General features: G+C 45.7%; 1 protein-coding gene across 16 annotated transcripts in view; it reads right to left on the bottom strand.

The window, feature by feature from the left end:
• AK9 (adenylate kinase 9) overlaps positions 1 to 23,711 on the bottom strand; it is a 219,026-nt gene that overhangs the window by 130,596 nt on the left and 64,719 nt on the right. For 14 of the 16 annotated variants that reach the window (XR_005595877.1, XR_005595879.1, XR_005595878.1 and 11 more), the window contains exons 12-15: positions 23,477 to 23,657; positions 16,898 to 17,042; positions 12,608 to 12,739; positions 11,623 to 11,664 (exon numbers count right to left, since the gene is read on the bottom strand). Coding sequence is in view for 13 of the 16 variants with exons in the window: in XM_039529143.1 (XP_039385077.1) it covers positions 11,623 to 11,664; positions 12,608 to 12,739; positions 16,898 to 17,042; positions 23,477 to 23,657 (500 nt within the window). In the remaining 3 variants the exon portion in view is untranslated. Of the gene's footprint in view, positions 1 to 6,972; positions 7,173 to 11,622; positions 11,665 to 12,607; positions 12,740 to 13,400; positions 13,791 to 13,952; positions 14,023 to 16,897; positions 17,043 to 23,476; positions 23,658 to 23,711 lie in introns of those variants that run through there. The other 2 variants (XM_039529154.1, XM_039529155.1) reach the window with 2 other exon arrangements.

The following is a 23,711-nucleotide window of genomic DNA, read 5'->3' as shown; positions in this document are numbered from 1 at the left end:
TGACCAGGATGCCACCAGGTTGCTACCCTACAGATATCCAGGATGGGAACATAAGTGAGAAAGGCTGCAGAAGTCATCTGAGACCTGGTCAAGTCACCCATCAGTTTACTCGGAGGTGCAACATTAGCCAATTGGTAGCATAAACCAATACAGATGAAAATCTAGGCAGAGATCCTCTGGGTGGAGACTGGGTGGCCCTTTATCTGAAATCACGATGAAGAGTTGAGATGAAGACCTGAATGGTCTAGTCCGATCCTGGTAAAAAGTAAAACTCTAACATCTAGAATATGGAGTTTTTCCTTCTTCACTTGAATAGGGCTTTGGAAAGAAAGTTGGTAAAAAAAATCACTTGAGTCATGTGAAATTTGGAAACCACTTTAGACAAGAATTTAGGGTGAGGTCAAAAGAAAATCTTGTCCCTAAAGAAAATTGTATAAAGAGGCTCTGATACTAAAGCCTGCAGCTCCTCTACTCTCCTGGGTGAGGTTATAGCAACCGAAAGCCACCTTCAGAGACAGGTGTAACAGAGAATAACTCACTAGACGCTTAGATGGGGGACCCATCAATTTAGCATGCACTAAATGCAAACCCCACTGTGGAATCAGGCTATGAACCTGAGGGTATAATATGAGCAAACCCTTTAGAAATCTTATGGGCATAGGGTTTGAAAAAGTTGATCAGTTATCCGCAGTAGGGTGGAAAACTGAAACAGCTGCCAGGTGGACTCGGATGGAACTAACAGCGAGGATTAGCTCTTTCAAAAACTACAGATAGTCCAAGATATGGCAAATCGGAGCTTGAGCTGGGAGTATGCCTCTTTGTATGGACCAGATGCAGAATGTCTTCCATTTAGTAAGGCAAGTTGAATGTTTCCTGCTATTTAGTCACATTTCCTGCATTCCTCTTAGAGTAAACTTGTTCCAAGGTTGTCAGCCATGACACATCCTGCTGTCAGGCATCAGGCATGAAATTTGGGATGAAGGAGGTGGGCTGTGGTCCTGGGAGATCACATCCATGTTTCTTGGGAGCAACAGTGGAAGTCTGATTAATAGGTTAGTAGAGTTGAAAACCAATGAGCTATTAAGAATAAGGTGAGTGGAATCTTGCTTGACTTTGGATAAGACTTTGGGCAGGAGCAGAATGGAGGGAAGGCATACACCAGGACTTTTGACCAGGGCAGGAGGAAAGCATCTGTCAGCAAACCCAGGCTGTGACCCACACAGGAGAGAAAAAAAAAGACATTTTTTGTTTTCTCTTGTTGCAAATAGGTCCACTTGAGGAGTTCTCCACCACTGGAAAATGGAACTGGACCATTCATGGTGACCTGCGAAAGACCTGTTCAGGCAGCCTGCCAGAGTATTTTGAACTTCCAGAAGGTAAGCAGCTTTTAGGCTGATGGAACCGGTAATGCAGAAATTCCAAAGGATTGCCTCCTGGCATAACTTTGTTGATCGACACCCTCCCCCCGCCCATTGCTTGTTTACATGGTTGATAGCTGCTATGTTCTCTAAGAGCACCAGCAAATTCCACTATCTGATATGTGGAAAGAACACCATGCAAGCCAGATGGATGGCCTGGAGCTCCCTGATATTTATATGGAGACTTAGATCCTGGGAAGACCAAAGGCTTTGACTCTGAATGGGACCTAAGTGAGCTCCCCAACCTAGATCTAATGCATCTTGTGACTAGGGTGAGAGTCTGCTGAGGAAGGGCAAAGGGAACTCTTGCAAACATTCATAGCTTCTACCAGCAGTCCAGGGAAGACAAGACCTGAGCAGGTACTTGAACCACCATGAGTATATGTTGATAGGCCAGTGAGTACACGGAGACTATCCAACTCTGTAGATCTGAGGTGTAGTCTGGCATGCTGCACCATGTAAATGCATGCTGCCATGTGTCCTAGAAGTTTGAGGCAGTTCCAAACTATGGTAACAGGGTGTACCTTTAGATCTAGAGCAATCACCTGCATTGTTTAGAACCATGGCTCTAAAAGGAAAGCCCAGGTCTTTGTAGAGTCCAGGATTGCCCAATGAATTCTATTCTTTGAACAAGTATGAATTTCTCTGTACTGATTAGAAGTGCCAACACATCAAAAGTGGTTTGAATAATGTCTACATTGAAGAGTACCTGAGACTTAGTCTGGCATCTTACTAGGCAGTCATCCAGATAAGGAAGAGAAAGTTATTCGCCTTGTGCAGTAATGGAGGTTCTTCTAGATGTGTGTCCCTGTGGGTGCTCCACTTTAGGTGTTGATGTGCTCCTGCACTCATAACCAGAGATTTATGGTAGCAGTGCCTGGTTGGGTCGCACATGTGCAGTCGTCATCTCGCGCTGGTTCAGGCAGCAAAGAGTCCTGTGGATGCATGCCTCCGACAAAGTGGGTATTCACCTACGAAAGCTCATGCTCCAAAACGTCTGTTAGTCTACAAGGTGCCACAGGACTCTTTGCTGCTTTTACAGATCCAGACTAACACGGCTACCCCTCTGATACTGGTTCAGGCAGTTAACTGGTGCTGTGTGAACAACACCCACCCCCATTCCTTCTCTACTGCAGTCTGGTGATAGAACTCCAAAGCAGAGGGGAGGAGGGAGGGTAGTGAAGCACCCACAGGGACACACATCTTGAAGACCCTCCATTACTGCACAAGGTAAGTAACTTTCTCTTCTTCAAATGGTGTCCCTGTGGGTGTTTCACTACTCACAGAGCAGTGCCCTCCAACGGAAGAAGGGGGTTTAGAGTTGAAGTTGTAGTGGATGAAAGTACTGTGTGACCAAACAGGGTATCAAAAGATGCATGTTGTTGCAACACACAGTGCTGTGTAAATGTGTGTGATGAGGTCCAAGTTGCGGTCCTACAAATTTCTGCAATGGGAATGTTATTGAGAAATGCTATGGAGGCTGATAGACTTCTGATAGAGTGAGTACGGATCCCCGTAGTGAGTTGTCGTTCATGTTGGAGATAATAGTTTGATACAGTCTGATATCCATTTGGATAGCCGTTGTTTGGAAATGGCCTTGCCTTTTGATCATTTGGTGATTGAAATGAACAGTTTTGGAGACTTGCAAAAAGATTTTGTTCTATGGATGTAAAAGGTTATAGCCCTACGGACATCCAATGAATGTAGTCTAGATTGTCATCTGTCCATATGTGGTTTAAAAAAAAATGTTGTTAAGTATATAGGTTGGTTAAGGTGAAAGGATGAGACAACCTTAAGTAAAAACTTAATATGTGGTCTGAGAGATACTTTATCATTGAAAAGGATTGTATAAGGCAGGTCTGCCATGAGCGTTGCTAGTTACCACACTCTTCTGGCAGATATAATGGCCACTAGGAATGTAACCTTCATAGAGAGGTGTAGTAACATGCATGTAGCCATGGGCTCAAAAGGGGCCCAGTGAGGATGTAGAGGACTAAGTTGAAGTCCCATGGCGGGTTACGGTTCCTAAGTTCTGGACAGTAGGTGGAGAGACCGTTTAGGAAACATTTAATAAGCAGATGTGTGAAAACAAAGAATCCATCACCTTTATGATGAAATGTCATGATGGCTGACAGATGTACATGGATCAAACTCATGGAGAGGCCCGTTTGAGTTCCAGTAAGTAATCTAAAATAAGAGGTACGGGGGATGACAGAGATGTAGTCTGTTTGCGTTGGCATCATGAGTCAAATTGCTTCCACTTATGTACGTATGTGAGTCGGGGTAGTTGTCCTACAGCTGTTTAATAATGTTTTGTACCTCTGAGGAACATATCATTTCAGATTCTGAGAGCCATGTAGTAACCAGGCTCTGAGATGAAGTCTTTGGGGATCCGGATAGATGACGCGACCTGTGTCCTGCGACAGAAGGCAAGGCAGAAGCAGGAATGTGTATGGTGGACAGACTACCATGTGGAGAAGGTAAGGGTACCACATTTGTCGCATCCATGTGGGGGCTATTAAGATCACTCTGGATCTGTCTTGTTTTATCTTGTGGAGTACATGGGAGAGGGATGTGAGGAATAGTGTATAGCAGGGGAGTGTTTCACTTGATGAGGAAGACATTGCCTAAACAGTGTCAACCGAGTCCTGCTCTGGAGCAGAACTGGAGGCATTTGGAGTTTTATGGTGTTTGCAAAGAAGTCTATTGTTGGGAACCCCCACATCTGAAAAATATCTAGGATTACCCATGTATTCAACTCCCATTCGTGGTCTCGATAAAACTTCCTGCTCAGGGTATCTGACGTGATGTTCTGGCAGCCAGGTAAGTATGATGCTATAACATGGATGTTATGTTTGATGCATCACTGCCAAAGACGCATGGCTTCTACACATAGGGAGTGCAATCGTGGTCCCCCTTAACTGTTTATGTAGAACAGCTTGATGTTCCAGCTGGTTGATATGAAGATGGAACTCTGCCGTAGACCATCGGCCCTGTATAGAGTGTGTTTTCAGATGTGCCGCCCAGCCTAGGAGGGAAACGTCCATGGTGATGGTGAGCGATGGTGGATTCTGTAGGAATGGCACCCCTCCCACCCTGCTGACATTGTTTGGATTGGTCAATCTTAGAAGGGAATCCTGGACTGTACTGGGCATGATGATGAGCTTGTTTATGTTGTGCCTATGTGGGACATAATTTGTCTGGAGCCGGGCTTGTAGATACTGAATGTGTAGTCTTGCATGTCGGACAACGAAGGTTGTGGCATCCATGTAGCCTAGGATTTGTAGGCAAGTTCTGGCAGACACTTGTGGGCTGTTTTGCACTGTTGAGATCAAGACGGTTAGAGTCAGAAAGCATTTTGTTGGTAGGGAGGCAGTTGCTTCGAGGGAGTTGAGGTCTGCTCCAATGAATTCTGGGCATTGGACAGGTATTAGAATAGAATTTTGTATGTTTATGTGAAGTCCTAAGATGGTGAACATATTTATTGTACATTGGGTGGTGTCTGTAGCTATGTGTAGTGTTGATGCTTTCAGCAGACAGTTGTCTAAGCAGAAGAATATCATGATTCCCCCTCTGCATAGGTAGGCAGCTACTATGGCTAGTATCTTTGAAAATACCCAAGGTGCAGTGGAAAGGCCAAAGGGTAGAACATTGTACTGGAAATGGTCCTGTGCTATTGTAAACTGTAGGAATTTCTGATGGGAGGAATGGATGGATATATGAAAGTATGCGTCCTGGAGGTCGAGGGTTGAGAACCAGTCCCTGCTCTCTAATGCTGGGATTATGGTGCTTAGTATGATCATTCTGAATCACTGTGTTTTCACAAACTTGTTGAGTCACCAGAGATTGGGAATAGGTCTCCAACCTCCTGTTTTTTCTGTGTGAGAAAGTAGTGGAAACAGAACCCCTTCCCTCTGTACTTGGTTGGTATGGGTTCTACTGTTCCCAGAGATATGAGATGGTTACACCATCCAAACTTACCTCCAAACCCCCTACCTACTCCCCTTTGCTGTCCCTCTTCAGGGACCCCTCTCACAAACATCTTCTGTGAGAAGAAGTAAACCATTTGATTATTTCTACCCATCTGTCCATGGCAATGTACTGCCAGATTGGGTAGAATGGAAGTAGGCAATTTCCAAAAGTCTTGCCAGTTGTAGATGGTGTCAACACTGAGAGAGATGGGATTCTCAAACCCTCAACCAAGGTTTCAAATCTGTTGTCTATAGGTTGATGGCTGAGAGATAGCAGTCAAAGAAGTGGATTGCTGTCTCCTCAAAGTTTTGTTTCCACCCCTGTTGGTCGTAGTATCTATTGTGTTGTGTGTACAGAGGGGGTCAGAATCTTTGAGGAGTTTGATAATTGCTCTGCCGTCTCTTGTTCTTAGGTGTGTGGATGTCCAGAGATCGCAACGTGGCCCTTGAGTCTTTCGAAGTGTGTAGTGACTCATCCATTTTGTCCGCAAAGAGTTTGGAGCCTTTGAATGGTAAGTTCTCTATGATGGACTGTACTGGCTTTGGAAAATCGGACAGATGAAGCCAGGAGGCTCTCTTCATAATGACCACTGTTGCTATGGATCTCGATGCAGCTTGTAGCACTATTCTGGTGATGAGGTGGCCCTCTGTGATGAGTGCTTTGTCCTGCTCTTTTTTGTCTTCTGGAATAAAGTTAATACATTCAGAGAGACTTGCGTAATTATTGTGATTTTTCCAATAGGGCCACATAGTTGACAATTCTTAATTGTAAGGTTGCAGCCAAATATGCTTTGTGGCCGAACGGGATGAGCCGTTTCCAGTCTGTGTCATATGGGGTGTTTCTGTAGTATTGTTGTCTACCCCATTCGGAATTTTGTTTTCTTTTGGTACTTGTTTAACAGCCTTAGATCTAAAACAGGCCTGAGATGCCACTTTGCCTTTGCATATAGGAAGTAAAGGGAATAAAATCCCTTCCCTCTGAACAACATAGGAACTTTCTGTACAGCCCCCCCATGAGGAGTAGAGACTGAATCTCCTGAAGTAGCACACTCTCAAGAGAGTGGTCCCTGAAGAGGGATGGGGAAAGAGGGTGGAAGTGGGGAACAGAAATACATTGAAGAGTGTATCCCAGTTCAACTGTGCTTAAGACCCACCGATCCATGGTGATACATGATGGCACTGTGGGGAGTAGCATAAAGCTCTCAACTGAGAGGTGAAAATTGTTTAGGTGACCCTGTTTGCTTAGAAGAAATGGCAGCTGCAAAGGAGGGTGGAGGAGAAGGATGCCTCTTGTAACTTCTGCCCCCTCTTTCTGGACAGGTCTTGAGAATGTGGCAAGAATGTTACCTGCACACTCTAGGGCACCCCACCTTTACCCTTACGTGAGCTCAAAGTGTAACCCAGTTAATTTAGGCACCCCCACCTTATGGCTCCGAGTGAAAGGCACCTACTTTTACCCAGTTCCTAGGGCTCAGGGCCACCCTTACCTAGTCCCTAGGGCTCATGGTGTACTCTCCCATGGTTTTGCTGAGCCTTTTACCAGTGAAAGAGCCTTACACAGTAATATCCTTAACCTCCGTTTATTAACAGTTACCAAAACAGAATACACATGCTAAATATACAATGCTCATCACTTCCAGTAAGGCAGATGAACTTTTCCTGATGGCCAGTCCAGACCAGGTTATCCAGGGCTCCAGCTTCTGCACAACATAGCTGGTAAGGTGTTGAGTTCTGGCAGCTCTGGTCTTGGGCTGTGTCCTGGAGTTAGGTTCCAAAGAACTTCCTTTTGGACCCCAGTTTATATAGTTAAACTTGAGTTCTGCTTAGCTATACCTTGACTATCATTTTAAACTAAAGTACTACAAAACAGTATTTTTCACCAATCCTAACCCATTACGAAACAATTCTTTAACCAATCATATCCCACCACCTTAGTTGATTTAAATCTTGCAAAGTTAGTTATGCAACACACAGAAACAATCAAAGAATCAGACAGAAACCATACAGATAAACAATGGAGAAATAGGGACCATAAAGGCAAAACAATAAAGAAGTATAGACAGGACCGCCCAGAAGTGGGGGCAAGTGGGGCAATTTGCCCCAAGCCCCAGGCCCCGCAGGGGCCCCGTGAGCCCTGGCCTGGCAGCAGTCTGAGTCTTCAGTGGCAGGGGGCCCTTCAGTGCTGCCGAAGATGCAGAGCAACTGAAGGGCCCCCTGCCACCAAAATGCCCTGCGAGCCCTGGCCCGGCGGCAGTCCGGGTCTTTGGTGGCATTTTGACGGTGGGGGGGCCTTCAGTGCTGCTGAAGACGCAGAGCAACTGAAGGGCCCCCCCACCGCCAAAATGCCACTGAAGACCCGAACCATTGGGTGAATACAAGCGCCGTAGCTCCCCCACTTTGCCCCAGGCCCCCTGAATCCTCTGGGCGGCCCTGAGTATAGATTTCACAAGCACAACTGTTGATAAGTGATTCCTTGCCAGACAGGATGCTATCAAACAAAGTTTTCTTTAACCATTGTGACAAAGCTCTGTCCTTGTCTCCATGGGTCCCACATTTCCTGGCGGATTTCGCTAGTCTCAGAGGCTCACTGTGACTCTCCACGTAGACCTTCTCTCTCTAGAGGCAAGGGTCACAGCCTACTGAGCCATTTTCATCATAAGCCAGCAAGGGAGGTGAGGAGAAACTATTCTCCCTTGCACAGTCTCTGTTGTCTCCCAGTCTCAGTGATTAATCAGGGGGAGGGGGAAACAAAGAGGGGAGCCCACCCTCTACTCTGGGCTCCAGCCCAGAGACCCTAATAGTATCAGCTATGATAGCTGAACTTTTAGAAACAGGACACGTACAATTCCTTGGGCTACTTCCCCACAGCAGCCCCCACTTCCTCAAGCTCCACTTCACCATTACCTCAGAGTCTCCTTCCTTATGCCTGATATGGTGTGTACTGTTCAGTCTCTCCAACAGCACAACTTCCTACCACAGCTCCTGACATGCACACCCACCTGACTAACTGGGAGGTTTTTAACTAGTTTCAGCCAGCCCCTGATTGGCTTCAGGTGTCCCAATCAACCTAGCTGTCTCCACTACTTTCTGGAAGGATCTTAATTGGCCCCAGGTGTCTTGATTAACCTGGAGCAACTGCCATTTGGTTACCATGGTAACAGGGATTTGTTTAGCCTGGGGCTAACGTACCTGTTTCTCACTACTTTCCTATAGCCATCTGGCCTTGCCCTGTCACACCATCTTAAGATCTGTTTCTTTATCTGGTGATGGTGGGTACTATTAGGACAAGAGCACCTTCTTAACAGCTCAATATTATATTGTTTTGATGCAATTTAGATGGAATATGAGGATATGACTCTCTGCTTCTTAGCTTATGTTTGCTGCTGCTTACTGCAGAAAAAAGCCTGAGACCTTACAGAAGGTCTGAAGCTGTTGGGAATGCTGTGGGCTTTCTTTTTGCTGCTAGTCTATAGATCCCCAGAGACTTAAGGGTTGCCCTTGAATCCTTAAGACTATGAAGCGTCTCTTCTATTTTATTGGAAAATAGTAAGGGACCTTCAAAAGAAAGGTATTGAATTGTTTGTTGCACCTCTTAGGGAAGGCTGATGACTACTGTCAAAATGAACACTGCATAGTGATGGAGGAAGCCATAGCTCGAGCTGCAGTCTGCCTCATCCAGGTTTGCCTGCAACGTTGTCCAGGCAACTAATCTGTCCTCCTCCACTATTACAGAGAACTCCTGCTTTGTCTCACCATGACACTTGTCTTTGAACTTCAGGATATTATCCCATAGGCTGAAATTGTAGTGCCCAAAAAGAGCTTGCTGGCTCACAATCCTAAACTGTAAACTCCCTGCAGAATAAAGTTTCCTGCCAAAAAGGTCTATCTTATTTGCTTCCTTTCCCTTTGGAGTAAGAAGCCTAGAGTCCCTGCCTCTCTTTTTCACTGCAGCAGCAATCACCAGGAAGCCCGAGGAGGGTGGTTGTAGAAATGGATCCTTGTAAGGGAACATAATAGCTCTTCTCCACCCTTTTAGCAGTTGGAGGCAGGGAAGATGGGGTCTGCTATAAAATCATGACAGATTCCAGATTCCCCCCTAGAGGGTTCTTCAGAGGCAAAATGTCCATGCCTGTTTGACCTTTCCTGTACCTCTTCTGCTTGGATATCCAGAGCTGCAGCCACCCTCTTCAACAAATCTGGATGAGCTCTGAAATCATCAGGAGGGGGAAAGGTAGACTCATTCACTCTGCCTCATCAGGTGATGTAGAAGAATAGGCTAAGTGTGTTGAGGAGGCCCCTCCTCCAATTCCTCTACAGAAGAGTACTGGTCTTAGTACCAGGGGAGATAAGATGATGATCTTCCTGCAGATGCCCCTGGTGCCTAGCTGAGGTAGAAAGGTGGGAAGAGAGCAGAGAGGCTCTCTAATGTGGAGGGAAGACCCCAGGGGTCCAACAGGGCCATTGGTATTGAGGTAGGACCCAGCTACGAGAGGCCACTGTCTCTTAGAGTGCTGAGGCTGTGATTGGTACCACGACAGGCAGGCACCTCACTGGAGCTACTGGGCATGGTTGAGGCAATAAAGGTTCAGCTTCAGAGTCTGATGAGGAGCCCCCTTCCACACACCATTGGGGAACTGACCTGTCAGTAGCTGAGAGCCAAGCTCTGAGTCTGGAGATGGGGATACTGGTAATATCATTGCTGGCTTGCCTCTAGATAGAATCCTATTCAGAGGTGCCATGAGAGAAGAAGTGGTCGGTACTCAACAGTGCTCTGGGGCTGGACTTGGGGCTGTAGAAGTGTGTAGTTCCAATCCAACTGTGTGAGATTCCTGAATTGCAGGAAAAGACGGAACCGACAGGTTATAGATATCCCTGGCTACCTCAAAACCCTCAGGTGTTGACAGCACAGGAAAGAGGTCCTGGGTCTGCAGTACCGAAAGGTATGCTAGGTCATTCAGAGATTGGTCTCAATGGACCCTTTCTGGGTTCTGGAGTCAGCAATCACTCCTGGCTTATAGAGTGCTCCTGGGGGTGCGACTTCTTTGAGCACCCCTCTGAGTCCTTGCGTCAACTCAGAGCCTTTGTATTAGACTTGAAAGACCCCACTACTGAGTCTTTAAGAAACTTATGCAGTATCTTCTTAGGCACCAGTGATGTGGATCTACCTGTGGACTCCATCAGATCAAGTCTAGCACTCCTGACTGACTTGGATGTTCTTGGTACCCATACAGAGTGGAAAAGTTCCGACAGTGGATGAAGCATAGACTCCCTAAGCTGGTACTCAAGTCAGGCGGCCCTGTCCATTTTCGAGAAGTGTTTGAAACCGCTACAAATGTGACATTTGTCACTTACCTGAGCCTCTCCCACACACTTAAGTCAGCTGGAGTGTGGGTCACTCACGACATAGACCTGTTACATGAACAACAGGCCTTGAAGCCAGGAGAACAGGGCATTAGTTTGGTAGCAAACTGAGTACCCAACTGGGCATTGGTAACCCTACACTAAAAAAATACTAATCTATACTTATTCTTATAACTAACTATTTACAGATATTCTACAGATATACTAAAAACTAACACTACAGGTATTATATGCACTAAGGATGGGAAGATAAGTAGATACAAAGATCAAATCTCCAACAACAACCACCACCACCACCATTGCTAGCAGTAGGAGGGAACGGGGCGGGGGGGTTGGGAGCAGCGTGGCCCTTTATACCTGTGTGCAGTGGCACGAGGCAACAGAGGCCCAATGGGTAAAGCTGAGGGAAAAATCTCTGACAACTGTGCACAAAGCTCACGCAGATGTACAGTGCAATGGACATGTGCAATCACTCCAAGAAGAACACAAATTCTAGCTGTTTCTATGCATTCCATCTATAGTACATACATTAATTTCCATCGTCAGTAATTTTAATATGATGATATATCTGTAAATTCTGAGGTGTCCTATGTATCACCAAGGTCCTGATTGGCTCCACAATCCTTACTCGACATAATGGAGGGTTGCTGAAATGGGCCCCGAGTTCTTATATTAGATAAAGCTCCCACCATTTAATCACATATCTTATATAAAATTGCTTACATGTCTTACGACACATGCAAGTAGTATCAGGCAGAGACTAGTGACTACAGAATTAGACCCAAAGTTTATATCAATTACATGCATGGTACAATAATTACCTGAATTATATTTCAAGCATTTATGTGTTTGGGTGAATTAATCAGTTTTACCTGATGATTCAGCTTCTTGTTCTGAAGAATTGTCAGTCTTTTCTGTGTGAACATAAATATTAATATCTATTAACAGCGCAACACTAATTCATTTGTTTATATATAATTTAGTTAATTATACCTTTAGAATGTTTTACATAACTCATGTTTACACAGCTCCAACTTCCATTCCTTCACAGCTCACATCCCCTACACCCAAATAATTCCCCATCCATTCCTTCCTAATACCTCATATCCTATATCTATTACAAAATATAAAAATGTAGATAAAGTCAATGGCAAAGTATTATAGCTGGATTGGTTGTGGAGGGTTATGCAGGTGTGTGAATTGGATATGTGGTATGTGGAGAAGATATGGAAGAGACAGAGCTGGGTACTCAGCGTGTGAGAGTTGAGAATGAGTATGTGGTGTGGAGGGATTGGTCAGGTATGAAAGAAAAGTAAGCTGGATGGTGAAGGCTGTGAGTTGAATGTGAAGGAAGTCTGAGACTGATATGGACATGTGAAGATTGTAAAGAAGGTTGAATCAGGTGTGTGCCTTCTGGAAGCATAAAAGTTGCATGTGTATCAACAGAAGAAAGTCATTTGAAGTACTGCTAGTGTATGCACCACAGCCCTTATTACCCTTTTTCTTAGCCACGTATGAAAAACTCTTGTGCTATAGAAAAAAAAAGTGTATGGAAACACCAGACTTTTCACCCAAATGCATGCCTAACTCCTATCAAAGTCAATGGGATTTTTTTGCACATGGAGAAATGTAGCATTAGTATCAAAAGTACCTATCCTCACTGCTTTCAGAACAAACTACAAAACTCATGTTTTCAGTTTAGCTTTTCTGCAGAACAACAAAGAAGGAGATTTAAAATATTCTGACAATGGAGATGAGAAAAGGAGAAAGAGAAATAAATATATTTTCTTTTTTGAATACAAGGCATTTGGATAGCACATAATGGTTGTGGGACAAAATAGATAAATATTTCTTTACCTTTGCTGGTGTCAGATCTTGTATCTCTACTCTGCTCTTCCATGCTTCTTTCTTCCTCAAGCTTAGTGGCCTCACTTTCTTCATATTCATCTGTTTCTTTGTAACTACCAGTTTCTTGAGCATCTATTGCAGCTGTGAAATATCATTTACAGAAGTCATAGCATAAGACAAAAAACATATTTCTTTGAAATTACTTCTTTGACCCTAATTTCAGTAACTATTTGTCTTGAATAAAAACAGAAGCAAAATACTGTACCTGAAAAAGTTAAAAACCAAAATAAAAAAGGAAAAAGCATTTAAAAACATTATATAGCACACTTGAGAGCATCTCTATAATCTTGATAGAGTGCAATGATTCTAAATATTGTCAAACTTAGAATTTATTTATTTTTTTGGAACCCAGAATGTCCGTGAAATATGATGCAACTGTTGGCTTCCTCCCCACAACTTAGCATGCTGGTAGCCTCCGTGAAGTCAAGAATACTAGCAGCAGGGGCTTAGACAACAGCAAGAGAGGAAATCACAACATCTGCAACCACTGGTCTCCTCCATGAAGTTAGAAATACCACCAGCCACCTCCACCATCCCCTCAACCCTCTTGTGTAGAAACATCATTTTCCCTCCTCAGTTTCCTTGAGACTGAGATCTGACGAGAAGAGGGAGCCCTTTGCACCCTGTTCTGAGGACATTTCTTTGTGTGCTGTGCCATGACAGCTTTGCTTTTCTGATCCCCATGTGCATGATGGCCAAAAAAGTAAAGTAAAGCTGTCAAGAGCTGCAGTATTGGAGGTCTGGGATCATACTGGAGGTGGGAGCCTTGTGTTCTCAGCTGTGATGGGCATAGGGAGATAAAGCAAGAGGGGACTGATATCCGTGTTAAAACCAATTGTTTAATACTTATTTAAGTCACATTAGTTCAACATTGGGTCTTATTTAAAAGCACAGGGCAGTGATTAACAGTGACCCTAGTTAGTAGCTCATACTGTTTAGTACGGGTTGGTGGTTAACAGAATCATCATGATCCATGTTCTAATAATGGAGGACGCCCTTGACTTTTTTTGTAGTGGTGAGAAGCAGTAGGTGACTCAGCTGTCCTTGTTCTAGTCAGTGAGCTCCATGTAGAAAGTTTGTAGAAACACACTTCACACTGACATTCTTTAGCTTCATTCAGTGTACAAAATCACTAAAAAGATGAGGAGAGTGAGGCAAAAGATGATGAATGGATATAGGACATTCTCATTAGTGGGTTGATATCTCAAAACTTTCAGTAAAGCTCATCCAAATTTGAATGGATGTTTTCATTGGTTACTTAATGTACTCCTAAAAAGAAGAGAGGGTTACTCACCTTGTGCAGTAATTGAGGTTCTTCAAGATGTATGTCCTGTGGTTGCTCCACTGCAGGTGTCGGTGTGACCCTGCATCATAGATCAGAGATTTTCTGTAGCAGTGCTCAGTCGGGGCATGCGTGCATAGTAGTCATCTTATGGTGCCGTTGGCACCTCATCTAGCGTGGGCATGACCCAACCCCTTCAGTTCTTTCTCTACTGCAGAGCTCTTTTAGCAAACTCTGAAGTGGAGGAGAGGAGGGTGGCCAGTGGAACACACATCCCAAAGAACCTCAGTTACTGTACAAGGTGAATAACCCTCTCTTCTTCTATGAGTGATGTCCTGTGAGTGCTCCACTTCAGGTGATTGTAGAGCAGTGCCCCACTGTGGATGGAAGGGGTTTCAGATTCACGTGTATTGCTGCAGAGAGCACAGTAAGGCCTATTATAGCATCTGACAGAGAACTTTGAGTGATGGCATAGTGATGTGCAAAGGTATGCACAGAAGCCCAGGTAGCTACCCTGCATATGTCAATTAGAGGTACATCGTTCAAGAAGGCTATAGACATTGCTATGGAATGTGTGGAGTGGTATCTGATCCCTCGTGGGGGTTTTGTGTTATGCAGTCGATAGCAAAGTTGGATACATGTGGAGAATCTCTGGGTTGATATTACGCATCCTTTGGAGCGTTCTGTTGTGGAAATAAACAGCCTTGGAGATTTCCAGAAGGGCTTGTTTCTGTCCACACAGAACACTATGGCTCGCCTGATGTCATAGAAATCATAGAATATTAGGGTTGGAAGGGACCTCAGGAGGTCATCTAGTCCAACCCCCTGCTCAAAGCAGGAGCAATCCCCAGACAGATTTTTGCCCCAGATCTCTAAATGGCCCTCTCAAGGATTGAACTCACAACCCTGGGTTTAGCAGGCCAATGCTCAAACCACTGAGCTATCCCTATGTCTAGTGTATGTAGAATGGCCTCTTGTGAGTTCCCATGTGGTTTGGGGTAAAATGTGAGGAGGTGCATGGGTTGATTTATATGAATGGATGTTGATATTTTAGGTAAAATTTTTGGGTGTGGTCTCAATGTGACTTTGTCCTTAAAGAATATGACATGTGGGGATCAGCCATTGGTGCCCCAATCTCACTCACTCGTATAGCTGAGGTGATCATGACCAAAAATGCAACTTTCATAGAAAGATGAAGGAGTGAGTAGTTCACCAACGCTTCAAAAGGGATTCTGGTGAGGCATATAAGCACAAGGTTTAAAACCCATGTGGGTGTAGATTGTTGGACTTACGGGTAAATGTTCTGTATGCCAGTGAGAAAGTGTTTAGTGACTGGGTGTGCAAATATGGAGGGTCCCTCAAACTTAGGGTGAAAGGCTGTAATAGCCACTAGGTGAACTTTAATTGAGCTTATGGATAAGTCTGATTCCTTCAGTTCAAGTATGTAGTCCAGTATGAACGGGAGTAGCGCTGTTACTGCAGTCAACTGTTTTTGTTGGCACCATAGTGAGAATCAATTCCATTTTTGGAGATAAGTATTGCGAGTGGTGGATCTCTTTCTATTTAATAACACGTTTCACTTTCTTCTGAGCAGGCTAATTCGTCATAGTGGAACCAAGTAGGAGCCACACTTTGAGATGAAGTTTCTCCAGATTTGAGTGCAGTATCCTGCCTTTGTTCTGTGAGAGGAGATCCGCCCACAGTGGAAGAGTTCGGTGGGCCACAGACCACTATACGCATCAGGTAAGATTACTATGTTTGTCTGGGCCACATTGGAATTAATCAGTATGATATGGGCCCTGTCAGTCTGTATCTTGTGAATTACTTGCGAGATTAGTGGTATCGGTGGGAATGCATACATGAGTGACGCATCCCATGGGATGAGGAAGGCATCCCCCAGTGACTGGGGTCCCAGTCCTGCCCTGGAGCAGAAGAGTGGGCACGTGTGGTTTATTGATGATGCAAACAGGTCTACAGAGGGAAAGCCCTATTTCTGGAATACTGACTGGAGGACTCTGTTGTTTATTTCCCATTTGTGCTCCTGGGAGAAATGTCTGCTTAGCATGTCCTCCATCATGTTCTGGCACCTGGGGAGGTAGGATGCCGCGGTGGTTACGTTGTGGTGTATGCACCAGTTCCATAGTTTTATGGCCTTGGTGCATAGTGAGTGGGGAGGAGCTCCTCCTTGGCAATTGGTATAGAACATGGATGCTATGTTGTCGTTCAGTATCTGGATTGACTACAGCTGGTGAGTTTGGAAACCGCAGCTCTAAGGCAGCCCCCCAGGTGGACAGCCCTCGAGCCCTGAGCCCTGTAACCCACGATCCCAGCAGCCTGGTAGGCAGTCTCTGAGGAGTGGAGGAAATGTGGAACTGGGAACAATTTTTTCATGGAATATCAAAATTTTTTAGCAACATTGAAATTTTCACCTCTAAAATTTTGATTTTGCAGAAAATGAATTTTGTGTTGGAAAATCATTCTGATGGAAAATTCTTGACCAGCTTTAGTCAGAACCATATTTTGAAGCTCCTTAGTGCATAACTATCACCCTCAACTCTAGAATATTTATATTACATGTTCCACTTTGCCATTTCCCTCATTTGATCCCCATGTATATACACATTTAATTAATATTTAACATATGACTTCCTTAATATTCTAATTACAGTTTTTCTGGAAAAGATTCTGGCTTGAAAATAAAACTGTGGAAAAGAACACAGCTTAATACAACATAGCATAACCATAGAGTAGACACGCCTGGGTAAAACAGTGAAACCCAAAGAGCAATCCCATGCTTTGTGTAATTACTTTCCAGAACAACTTTACAACTCTATAACCATGATGACATTTAAATGTGCTGATAGAGGGTTTAAAACATTCCCAAATAGTAGCTGCTTTATTTAACTCTTCTAAAAGCAAACAAGACAGCCCAAAAAGCTGGGAAACACCTTATTCACCTTGCTCTTTTAACATTTTTTCTAGTTCCAGCTTATTTTTCACTTTTGTAATAGCAACATCTATTGCATCAATACGAGCTTGCTCAATGATTTTTTCCCTTGCTTCTTCCATACATGGTTGAATAAGTTTGTCCATATCAAGAACCTAAAGAAAATATTTGAAAACATAAAAATAAATCTAAATAATTAATCTTAATAAAATTTGATACATAGATAAACATATGCACAGATTCAGGCACAGATCACCCAATTCTGCAGTCAGTTACAATAGTAATTGTATTTGGAAAAACTGCACAGATTTCAGTGAAAGCAGCATTTGACTCATCGTTTGTTTGTGCAGTGAGTTATGTACAAGTTGTTATGAATTTTTCTTCTCTTATGTGCAAAACATAAGACACAGACTCTCCACACAGTTAATGTAAATAACTGACAACTATCTTCCCCGTAAGGGAAAAATTAGGAGTATCATAATTGTAACCTCCAAAATAGGTTACTTTCCTGTAACTAGATTTCACAAAATTACTGCATTTTTTCCACAAATCCATACATTTTGAATGTGTGCACTAATGACCCACTAAGAACATAAAGCTAATTAAATGGTCTCAGCATCTGTCTCAAGAAGATATGTAGGAGGAGAGAAGTGTGATCCAAACCCTGCAATGTTCTGAGTGCCTGCTGAGAACCCTCTAAACATTATAATCAATGGGAGCTGTGGATACTTAGCACCTCTCAAACTCTGGCCTTGTATATTTAAGATAAAAGAGAAAGTTACTCACCTTGCAGTAACCTAGGTTCTTCGAGATGTGTGCCCCTGTGGGTGCTCCACTCTAGGTGACGGTGCGTCCCGGCGCTGTTGATCAAAGATTTTCAGTAGCAGTGCCTGGTCGGGATGCACGCACTCAGTCATTATCTCCCGTCTCGTTGGAATCTTCCTGAGTGCATGCGCCCCGCACCCTCCTCAGTTCCTTCTCTACCGTGGAGAATCATACTAGTACTCCAAAGTAGAGGGGAGGAGGGCGGGGAGTGGAGGAGGAGAAGCACAAGGGGAGTGGAGGAGGAGAAGCATGAGTTCACCGTCAGTGAAAGCCAGGTCAGGTGGAGAGAGTGACAGTTCAAAAAGTGAGCCCTGTGTATCTAGGAGTGGAGAATGAGGCTCAGGTGGCACTGAAAGGTCATATTGAGTGAGAAACTGTTGCTCCTGCTCCGTGGGCTGAGCTGAGCCTGCTCTCTGCTCTAGCCCATTAGCAGGAGAAAGTGAAAGTGACAGTAGTGTTGCAGACTGCTTGGAGGTGCCCTGCAAGGGGTCTGCTGCTGGTGCCCAGGTGGAAGATAGGCTCGGTGCTGACGTTCTTCTCAGTGCCGAGGAGTGGCGCGCTGCCGGCAGCATGTCCATTTTAGGTGCCAAGGAGAAGCACGCTGTCAGCACCACATTCGTTGTAGGTGCTGAGGAGCAGCGCACTGTCGGCACCGCGGCTGTTTGCGGTACCAAAGGGACCGGTGCCACGAGGACCTTCCCGGCATGGGAGGTCAGGTCCCTGCCTCTGTGCTCTGTCAGAGCCGTGGCTGAGGCATTAGAAAAATGTGAGGCACCTGCCTTTGGCGCTGTCAGCACAGAGGGTAGGGATCTCGCAGGAGACCCCCTACCCTTGTTAAAGTCTCTCCTCTGAGACCGTTCTGCTTCTTGCCTCTGCTCCAGGGAGGGTGAAGAAATGCTCCCAACTGGTTTGGATCTGGCCGGGGAGCGTGTGGGAGCGGGTTTAACTTTCCCAGTCTCCGAAAGCGGCTGTAAGGATTTTTCCATCATCAGCCTTTTGAGCCGCAGGTTCCTGTCGCGACGAGCTCTTGACTTGAGGCTTGTGCAATGGAGGCACTTCGCGGGGATGTGGCTGTCCCCGAGGCACTTCACACAATGTGAGTGCCCACCTGACCGTGGCATGGAATCCTGACAGGAAACGCACCTTTTGAATCCTGAAGCTCCTGGCATTATGAATTAGAAATGGCAAGGGAGACTGTCTCAACAGGAGACAAGCCTGAGGGAATTTTTTTTTGAACTAAGTAACTAACTATGTAACTATACTAAAGGAAGGGAAACCACTGGGATGCAACTAATAATTATTTCTATGTCCTTTGTTACTGTTTCCTATAGAGACCAGTGAAGAAAGGCAGCACTGCCCTGAGTCCTGTCTTCATCCAAGGACGGTTAAGAAGGAACTGAGGAAGGTGTGGGGAAGATTCCAGCAAGACGGGAGATACCAACTGAGTGCGTGCGTCCTGACCAGGCACTGCTAATGAAAATCTCCAATCAACGGCGTTGGGATGCACCATCACCTAGAGTGGAGCACCTACAGGGACAGCACTCAAAGAAGAAGATTACATTTTGTTTCAATTTTCTCTATATCCTCCAATAAAGGCTGCCTTACTAGTCTATACTCATACAGTCACAACATGTATACAGTTAACATAAGGAAAGATATTATACTAGTAAAGATAAATTACTACATGAAAGTATTAAGGTATACTACACTGCATAGTAAACCCAAACTCTGACTATGCTTAAGCTCAAGCACTCTAACACATTCCAGTATCCTCTCACAATGCGGGCTGGCTTGCTCACCCAGGGTTCTAAGTATGAGCCCATGTTCTGCTGTAGCATGCGTCCAAGCCCACCCATTTAGCAGTGAAGATGGCAGTAGCAGAAGCCCAAGTTGCAAGGCTTGTGTTCAAACATGCCAGCAAGTTAAAGAAGTATGGGCTGGATGAATGGATTATAAGATGAATAGAAAGCTGGCTAGATTGTTGAGCTCAACGGGTAGTGATCAATGGCTCCATGTCTAGTTGGCAGATGGTATCACGAAGAGTGCCCCAAGAGTTGGTTCTGGGGCCGGTTTTGTTCAATATCTTCATTAATGATCTGGAGGATGGCGTGGACTGCACCCTCAGCAAGTTTGCAGATAACACTAAACTGGGAGGAGTGGTAGATATGCTGGAGGGTAGGGATAGCATACAGAGGGACCCAGAGAAATTAGAGGATTGGGCCAAACGAAATCTAATGAGGTTTAACAAGGACAAGTGCAGAGTCCTGCACTTAGGACAGAAGAATCACATGCACTGATACAGACTAGGGACCAAATGGCTAGGCAGCAGTGCTGCAGAAAAGGATCTAGGGGTTACAGTGGACGAGAAGCTGAATATGAGTCAACAGTGTGCCCTTGTTGCCAAGAAGGCTCATGGCATTTTGGGCTATATAAGTAGAGGCATTGCCAGCAGATCGAGGGACATGATCATTCCCCTCTATTCGACATTGGTGAGGCCTCATCTGGAGTACTGTGTCCAGTTTTGGGCTCTACACTACAAGAAGGATGTGGAAAAATTGGAAAGAGTCCAGCGGAGGGCAACAAAAATGATTAGGGGGCTGGAGCACATGACTTATGAGGAGAGGCTGAGGGAACTGGGATTGTTTAGTCTGCAGAAGAGAAGAATGAGGAGGGATTTGATAGCTGCTTTCAACTACCTGAAAGGGGGTTCCAAAGAGGATGGAGCTAGACTGTTCTCAGTGGTATCAGATGACAGAACAAGGATTAATGGTCTCAAGTTGCAATGGGGGAGGTTTAGGTTGGATATTAGGAAAAACTTTTTCACTAGGAGGGTGGTGAAACACTGGAATGCGTTACCTCGGGAGGTGGTGGAATCTCCTTCCTTAGAGGTTTTAAGATCAGGCTTGACAAATCCCTGGCTGGGATGATTTAGTTGGTGTTGGTCCTGCTTTAAGCAGGGGGTTGGACTAGATGACCTCCTGAGGTCCCTTCCAACCCTGATATTCTATGATTCTGCCAATGATATCCCACAATTCTCTCACACCAACATACTGGCCAAGCTGTGGTGTGAGGAGAGCAAGATCCATTACTTTGGCAGCAGTACTAGAAACCTGCATGTTTATGAAGCCACAGAGGCTGGTGGCACTGGGGTTCCACCATACTGGTAATCAGGCCTGGGAACAGAGTAAGTACCACAAGACTGCCTATTGCAAAGTGAAGGATGAGAATGGTGTGTCAGGGAACAACTCAGCTTGCTACCCCTATTACAAGGAATTTGACTGATTGTTGGGAACTGCACACAGAACAGAGTCAACAGTCCTGCACGACAGTCTGCTGAGCAGGGATGGCATGCTTATAAACCCAGGAAAAAAGGAAGCAAGGACAAGGGACACTCCTGGAAGAGAGCCTGGAGTTGCGCAGAATAAACCACAATGCTGCCACCTGGCTTAGATCAGCAGGATCAGATATTGGACATCCTGGGTCAATATTTGGAGGACCTGTTTGGGGATGACCCTGGGGAGCAGTCTGCAGAGGAAGAAACAGCACAATAAACCCCGGAGCCAGAGCCTGGTATGTAGCAGTCACCATTTTTAGTGTTATTGCTATTAAGAATGTTTTTTTTTTCCAAATTATGCCCAATATAATTGTCATTACATGCTGGGTGGGTGTGTGGATTTTGCTTGTGCTGAGGCCAGTAGCCATGCCATTTTTTAAAACCACTTCAGCCTGACACCATTTGGGAGGTAAGATGGATTCCAGGACTGGAAAAAAAATTAAACAAGCAGCAAGCATTAACTTTTTACTAGAAACACAGTTATTGTTTGAAAGAGGTTTGGAGTATTAGCCTTCTGAAGCACAGATTCATATTTTCTTTTGCATGTACAATTCTGTTTATAAGTTGGCTATGCCAGAATGCCCTCCTGGCACAGCTGTAGTCTCCTGTGTTGCCTGGATTAATCAGTCCTATTTGCAGTGGTGGATGTATTTAGTCTCTGGGGCTAGCGGTGGTGCAAGGAAGTTTCGCGCCCTAAGCGAAACTTCCACTGTGCCCCGCCCCCGCGGCAGCTCTCCGCCCTGAGGCACTCCCCCCCGCAGCAGCTCCCCACCCCCCCATGGCAGCTCCCCACCCCCTGGCCCAAGGAACCCTGTGGTACCTCCCCACCCTAGCTCACCTCTGCTCTGCGTCCTCTCTGAGCATGCTGTCTTGCTCTAATTCTCCTCCCAGACTTGTGGCGCCAAACAGCTGATTGGCGCCGCAAGCCTGGGAGGTGGGAGAAGCGAAGCAGCGATTGCGCGGTGGAACCCCCGGGCTGCCAGTGGCGCGCTGACCCAGGGGAACCCCTGGGCTGCCGGCTGCCGGCGGCGGCGCACTGACTCAGGAGAATCCCTGGGCTGCCAGCAGCAGCTCAGACTCCCTCTCCCTCCCAGGGCAGCGGCCGCTCAAACACTTAAAAAAAAAATTGGGGGTGCCACTTTTTGGAGAAAGCTGGAGAAAGCAGCTTTTAGGCTGGGCTGATTGGGGGAAGTGGCTGCAGTTGGGGCCACGCCCCAAACAGACTCAGCTGGCCCTATAAAGGCAGAGAAGCCAGGAACAGACAGAGAGTCTCTCTCTGCATTCAGAGAGAGAAGGGCCTGGCTGCAGGGAGATAGAGACAGAGTACCTGAGTGGAGCAGGGCTGGGGAAAAGCTGGGGAGCTCTAGCCTGGAAAGCCCCAGGCTGTGGCCTAGCATTGGGCTAAAAGGTACTGGGGGTTGCAGAGGGCAGCCCAAGGGTAGGCAAAGGCAGCAGGTCCAAACCCTCCTTGCTAGTGATGAGTGGCTGATACTGCAGTCTGCCCCAGAGTGTGGGGGCTAGACAGGGGCGGCTCCAGGCCCCAGCACGCCAAGCATGTGCTTGGGGCGGCAGGCCGTGGGGGGCGCTCTGCCAGTTGCTGGGAGGGCAGCAGGCAGGCAGCCTTCGGTGGCATGCCTGTGGAGGGTCCGCCAGTCCCACGGCTCCGGCAGACCTCCCGCAGGCGTGCCTGCAGAGGGTCTGCTGGTCTGGTGGCTCTGGTGACCGGCAGAGCGCTCCCCGCTTGGGGCAGCGAAATGTCTAGAGCTGCCCCTGGGACTAGATGATGACTGGCAGTAGCCTGATACTGAGGTGGGGATAGTGGGTGGGGGTTCCCCTAGGAGGGGGAGACCCTGAGAGAAAGGGGTTACTGCCAGGGGGCAGCACCCCAGCTAACAGGGCACTGGGGACTGGGAGGGACACGGGGACCAGAGGATGCTCCGGAGCTGGAATGAGCTAATTCCCGAAGTCACCAGCAGGAGGTGCCACAGGGGTGAGTCTGAACCTCTACAGGCCCCATCTGGTCATGGCACGCTGTCGCCGTACTTGTCAGAGTGGCCGACGTTCTGGCCTGGAAAAAGGGCAGATATGAGGTGTGTATATCAATGCAAAGTACAAGCTCAAAGATGAGCTTGGAAAGCATGGGTTTGCATGCGCAGATACATGAATATGGGTCTACTATGCGGTGTGGACACAGCCTTAGTGGAATGAGTGGGTGGCATGTATCACTGTTTGAGATCAGACATATCGATAGTCTTCACATCAAACTGCTGTGACTAAAGACCATCTGAACAATATGTACTGCTTTTAAACAGAAGTGAAGAGCATATGTATGCTATCTTACATCTAACATCCTTACTACTATTCAAATAACATTCTAAAATCTGGAAGTCTAACCCTACAAGTTACTTAAAAATATTTATATATACCCACCTTTCCTTTATATTTGTTTGCAATCCAGTTACAAAGAGTTGTTTTTCCAGACAATGGAGGTCCAAATACTACTACTTTACAAGGAGGAAGTGGCATAGGTGGTAGCAGATAGGGACGTGGATTCAACATAAATTCTCTCAATGCTTCTTGAGATGAAAATAAATACATTTTACCTAGGAAACTTTAAAAAAATTGAAAAATATACATGGTTAATCCTAAAACATAGACCTAACAC

This window comes from Mauremys reevesii, linkage group 3 (genome assembly GCF_016161935.1).
Source record: "Mauremys reevesii isolate NIE-2019 linkage group 3, ASM1616193v1, whole genome shotgun sequence".
Lineage (NCBI taxonomy): Eukaryota > Metazoa > Chordata > Testudines > Geoemydidae > Mauremys > Mauremys reevesii.
The sequence above is the reverse complement of the archived record's forward strand: the minus strand, read 5'-3'. Positions and strand labels throughout refer to the sequence as shown.